This window comes from Condylura cristata, unplaced genomic scaffold, assembly GCF_000260355.1.
Source record: "Condylura cristata isolate star-nosed mole 26May11 unplaced genomic scaffold, ConCri1.0 scaffold00011, whole genome shotgun sequence".
NCBI classification, from domain to species: domain Eukaryota; kingdom Metazoa; phylum Chordata; class Mammalia; order Eulipotyphla; family Talpidae; genus Condylura; species Condylura cristata.
In genome coordinates this window covers 57,195,398-57,201,143 of record NW_004567112.1, presented here as the reverse complement: position 1 = coordinate 57,201,143, position 5,746 = coordinate 57,195,398, and the positions used below count along the sequence as shown (strand labels likewise).

Sequence of the window (5,746 nt, the reverse complement as noted above, 5' to 3'; positions counted from 1 at the left end):
GGTGGCACAGGGGTGATTTGGTGATGGGAAACCCGTGGGGATTACAATTGAGATGAAAAAAAAAATGTGAAAAATGATGTAAAAATATACTTTTTAATAAAAAAAACAAACAAAAAAAAAAACTGGGTACAGGCCAGAGATGCAGGGGTGGTGAGAGGATTCACTAGAGAGAGAGTAGGGAGCAGAACAGGCAGAGCGATGAAGTACACTGCTGAGGGGAGCAGCGGGCGGGTCAGGGGAGGTCTGCTGCGCCATGTGGATCACCTCCAGGGCCTGTATCGATCTCACACTGTATCGATCTAGCCATTGAATGTGGCTAGTTTGCAGTGCTGTGTCCTAACCCCTTGCACTGCCAGTGAGGGTCCTGTTTCTGAATCTTGACTCAGGTTAATAAATAAAAATTCTAATATCTAACATCTATGTACACAGTTAAAGCTTTAAAAACAAAGAAAAACCCACAAAATAGCAAAAACTAGAAAAAGCTAAATTTCCATAGAAGATTAGGTTAAAATATTGTAAAATCACTAAAGACAAAACTGGGAACCTCCCTGGTGGCACAGGATAAAGAGATATTCCCAGCCACTACAGTATCAGTTCTTACCTGAGCCAGGGATGAGACTTTTTCTGTCTCATCTCCTGCTCCCCTCAGCAATGTATTGCTGTCAATCCACCTGTTCAGCTCTCCACTCTGTCTCTGGTAAATCCTCACACCTGCATCTCTGGCCAGGGAGCTAAACCACATGGTGTGGCCGACCTTTCCTGTCTTGCCCACCGCTCCCCTCAGCAATGTATTTCAGTTAACCTGCCTGTTCTGCTCCCCACACTGTATGTGGTGAATCCTCTCACCCCACCCCCCATATGTTTGGCCAACACCCCAGTTCTCAGATGCATAAATAAGTTTGCACAATTAAAAAGGATGAATTTCACTCTACATAAATTATTCTTCAATAGATTTTACTTAAAAAATCGTCAAGTGACAAAATGAAGGAGTAATTTGTTTTGTAGGGTGCATAGACTCTTTGAAACCCGAAAGTTAATTAATTCAAGTTATAAAGTAATGAAGAAACTGAAAGGTAGAAAACTATACATTTACTCCTAGACTCCTGTATTGTACTGCTACTGTTCCCAATTAAAAAGGAAAGAGAGCAATAAAGAGTGAACACTAAATAAGGTACTAGTCTCTAACCAAAGGCTCCCTTTTCAGGCTAGTGATCTAATGATTTAACTAATAAAACAGACAAAACTAAGCCTAAGAAAATTAATCAATGAAATAATATTTACCTTTAGAGTCGGCATTTGGGAACAGCCTGTTCCATGGCACCTTATTTTTGTGTGGAAGAGAAAGCAAATAATTTCTAGCTTTTAAATTTATTATACAATTCAGGTCTTCCTGTGATGGGGATCCAAGAATACCTATCAGATAAAATAACCAGCTGTTAATAGTCAAGAACAAGATAAACCAATCACATACCACCAGCTGTGGGGCAGAATTAATCCTGGTAATCAATGTCATTTTACCACCTCCCAATGGGTGCCTTTTGTACATGGGTTTTTAACATCTTAAGTCAAGTGAGACTAGAAACTCATGTTTAACATAGGTTAAAGAGTTATTGGAACACTTCTTAATTTAATGAAGTGATTCTGATGTAAAATGTAGGCAGGTAAGCTGAGTAAACCTAGCCCCCAGAGAGCTGGAAACCTTACCCAGAATGTGGTTCAGCTGGTCAAGATAATGCTTTCCTGGGAAGATGGGCCTATTGGAGAGCATCTCTGCCAGAATGCAGCCTACAGACCAAATATCAATGGACTTGGTATAGCCCTGCCATGGAAAGGAAGAAGAGATTGAGGATATTTGGTGTGACATGACATAGTAAGACTCTCTTATATGACAGACACATGGCTGACACGAGTTTTAACTGCTACTCTGATTTTATATTTCAGAAATAAATGAAAAAGCATATTATTTGATTTTATTTCTCTCTTCAAAGCTGATTAACTTGTTATTAAATAAGAATTTCTGAATTATACTTCAGTACTTTTGCGAATGATTTCAGAGAAAAATCTGTGTAAGTTGGAGCTGGAAAAGGTAAACAGTAATATCTAGAACATGTTGGTCTGTTTATTCATTTTGGAAACCTAGAAACCAACTTAAAGGAAAAAGTGTACAGCTACAGTACACTTAAGAAATAGATTCCATCTATTTTGCAAGTCATTTTCAATTTAAAAAGTCAGGTTGAAAACCCTTAGTCACTGGAAAATAAAAGTGCTGACTCCATAATTATTTCACCAATTCCCTATATTTTTTTCCTATTTGTTTTTCAGATACAATTTTTCTTTTAAAGGAATTCTATGAAAAGACATGGAAGAATTATCTACCTAAATCATATAACAGTGCAGAAAGTATGTTTTGTTTTATAAAGGTGTGCCAGGGCTACCTGTAGAAAAGGCTATACCATGTCTGGTACTATACAGTAAGCCTGAAACATCCGTTGCCAACAAGCAGTGGGTATAAGTTAAAAGTAGCTCACACTGGAAAATCTGCGACCATTTAAGCATCAAGATAGAGTGGATTATATCATTAAAAAATATCATCATTAGTGAATGGTAGAACTGAGTGAAAGTTTGGTGAAGATAATCTGAATAGTACTCCTGCACAAATTCCTATTATTATCGTAATTATTATCACAATATTACTATAATTATCACCATAATTGTGGTTGGAGACCCCGAGGACACCATCACAACAAAAGGTTAACATGAACCCCACCAATATTGACATAAACCAGATCTAGCCCAGATATTATGCACTGAGAACAAAACATTGTTTCTGTGGTATTCAGGCCCAAAATGCAAAACACAAAATTGAAATGCATTCTACAAAACAGCTGACATGCACCCTTTAAAAAATATCATGCTCATGAAGGCTGAGTAACTTTTTCAGATTTAAGGGACTAAAGACACAATGCAATGTAGGAGTCTGGACTGGGAGAAGAGAAACCATAAAGGTTATCTTGGGACAGTGTCCACAATCTGAATATAAACTGTGTGTTAGATATTGCATCACTGTCAAATTTCATAATTACTGTATTATGTTCATGTTAAAATATCCTTCAACCCTGGCATTACTGATACTGTAGGCTATGTAAGTCTTTGCTGTGGGAACTGTCCAGTGTGTTGTAGGATAGCATCTCTGATGTCTATCCACTGGATGCTAGTAGCATTTATCTCTCCAATTTTGCAACCAAAATTGCCTCCAAACATTGCCAAATGTCTTTGAGGAACATTAGGGTCACTATTATATTGAAATACACCCAATACACTCAGTGGTGAAGGGGCACAACTCCAACTTAGTCCCATAGCATGCAGGAAAACAAACCTAAGTAGGGGGTATATAAGTGTTTACTATACCCTCATTTCGCCTACAGATTTGAAAGTGTTCTAGTAAGAAAAATAAACAGTGCTCTTGATAGAAGCAACATTCTCAGGCTAGAAGTGCTATTGACTTTAAAAAATTTACTCAGTTTTCACTTATAGGTAACTGCACAAAGGGCATGCGAGGCACCTTGCAGAGTCACAATTAGGCCACCATCCTGTGTTTGTTTGTTTGTTTAAATGCAAGCTTGCTCCTTACCTTGGAGTTCAACATAATTTCTGGAGCCCTATACCAACGTGTAGCTACATACTCTGTCAGGAACCCTGTGTGATCATGGTCTGGATCTGCAACACGGGCCAATCCAAAGTCACAGATCTAAGAGAAAAAAGTAGGACAGTTACTTAGATATTCTAATCAATTTAATATCAAAACATAAACATCTAAAAAGACAACAGCAATATTAATATTAGTTACTCTATTACTACATAGCAGATATTTTGCTGGGAGTTCTACAAACTACTTAAATAAGAAAGGTGGCAATGACAATCCACCTGTCAGGAAATAGGCTGAAGGAGCCTTTAAATATCACACACTTCAGCAGACATTCCTACCTCTCATCAGCTGTTTCTCCCAAAGCAATCTCATTTAGGCCACTTGGCTGTTCTGGATAAAAACAAAGCCACCAATACCATTCTTTCTCAGGCCCTGTCCCACTGGTGCTCCTGAGGATATCACCGCAAAGATCAGCTCCTCAACCTGTATTTTCCTTGTTTCTCAGATTTCTTTCACTTGCTCCATAAATGTGATACATCCAAAGATTTTTTTCCCACGTCCCAACTAATTTTATGTAGGCCAGTTCACTCCCAAAGTTCTAAAAGATGTCTCGTACACTGCAGGAATATAATTTTTAAAACCCATTTTTTAAATGACTTATTGCTTTTAATATCAAGCTCCTAATTTTCTTATCACTCAAAAAAACATCTGCTGACCTTTTTTTTTTTTTAAAGATTTATTTATTCGTACAGAACTGGGGTACAGGCCAGACATGTGGAGGGTGAGAGGATTCACCAGAGACAAAGTGGGGAGCAGAACAGGCAGTCTACGAAGCACACTGCTGAGGGGAGCAGCGGGCGGGTCAGGAGAGGTCTGCCACGCCATGTGGTCACCTCCGGGGCAGGCGGGGATCGAACTCATGCGGAAGTGGCTTAAGCTTCTTTGTGCTGTGCTTTAACCCGCTGCGCCACCAGGGAGGGCCTCTGCTGACCTTTTAACATGTGGCTATCCAGGATTTTAGTGATATTCATCTGTTTTGTGATTTCCATATTTTTATATGTAGCGACTGCATTTTTAAAAGAAGAAAATAATACATCTGCTTGTATAGTCATTCTTCCAAAGGTTACTTTATTATTGTTTTTGAAATATTTATTTATTTATGCATACAGAACTGGGGTACAGGCCAGAGATGCAGGGGCAGTGAGGGGATTTACCAGAGACAGAGTGGAGTACAGAACAGGCAGATTGACTGAAATCCACTGATGAGGGGAGCAGTGGGCAAGACAGGAGAGGTCTGCTGCGCTGTGTGGGTTGCCTTCCTGGCTGGGGCTCAAATTCGTGCTGAAGCAGCTGAGGTTAGCTTCATAGTGCTGCACTTTAACCTGTTGCACCAATAGGGAGGGTCCCCATTCATTATTTTCAATGTATTTCTCTCTAGAACTACTTGATGAGGAAATCCTGGGTCCTGCTCTATTGCCCTGACAGCTAACTCCAGCCACTGTTCTCTCAGTCTATATAACCTCCACTATAAGTAATTTTCAAAGTTACATTTCCATTGGCTATAGACCTGTCAGATGATCTGGTTAGTGTATGGCCATCAGCCTTTAAGCAGAATCATAGAACTTCCAAATTTAGTATGACTGATCTTGAGACTTTCAATGTACCTGTACCCTATTTTTTTTTAAAGATTTATTTATTTATGTATACAGAACTGGGGTACAGGCCAGAGGTGCAAGGGCTGTGAGAGGATTCACCAGAGACAGAGTGGGGAGCAGAACAGGCTGACTGACGAAGTACACTGCTGAGGGGAGCAGCAGTCAGGTCAGGAGAGGTCTGCCACGCCATGTGGGTCACCTCCAGGGTGGGGACTGAACTCATGCTGAAGTATCTTGGCTTCCTAGTGCTGTGCTTTAACCCACTGCACCACCAGGGAGGGCTGGTTTGTTTTTTTTTAAAAAAGCATCTTTCCTGCTGAGAAGGCTTTCGACAAAGTTCAACACCCATTTATGTTTAAGGCCCTTGAAGTCCTCGGAATAGAAGGAACATACCTCAACATGATAAAAGCCATCTATGATAAGCCCACAGCCAATATTATCCTCA

At 39.7% G+C, this 5,746-nt stretch overlaps 1 protein-coding gene across 1 annotated transcript in view; it reads right to left on the bottom strand.

The window, feature by feature from the left end:
• Nucleotides 1–5,746, bottom strand: part of MAPK1 (mitogen-activated protein kinase 1) — a 105,660-nt gene that overhangs the window by 24,803 nt on the left and 75,111 nt on the right. The window contains exons 4-6 of the mRNA XM_004680937.2: nucleotides 3,632–3,748; nucleotides 1,705–1,819; nucleotides 1,282–1,413 (exon numbers count right to left, since the gene is read on the bottom strand). Coding sequence (XP_004680994.1) covers nucleotides 1,282–1,413; nucleotides 1,705–1,819; nucleotides 3,632–3,748 — 364 coding nt within the window. The remainder of the gene's footprint in view (nucleotides 1–1,281; nucleotides 1,414–1,704; nucleotides 1,820–3,631; nucleotides 3,749–5,746) is intronic.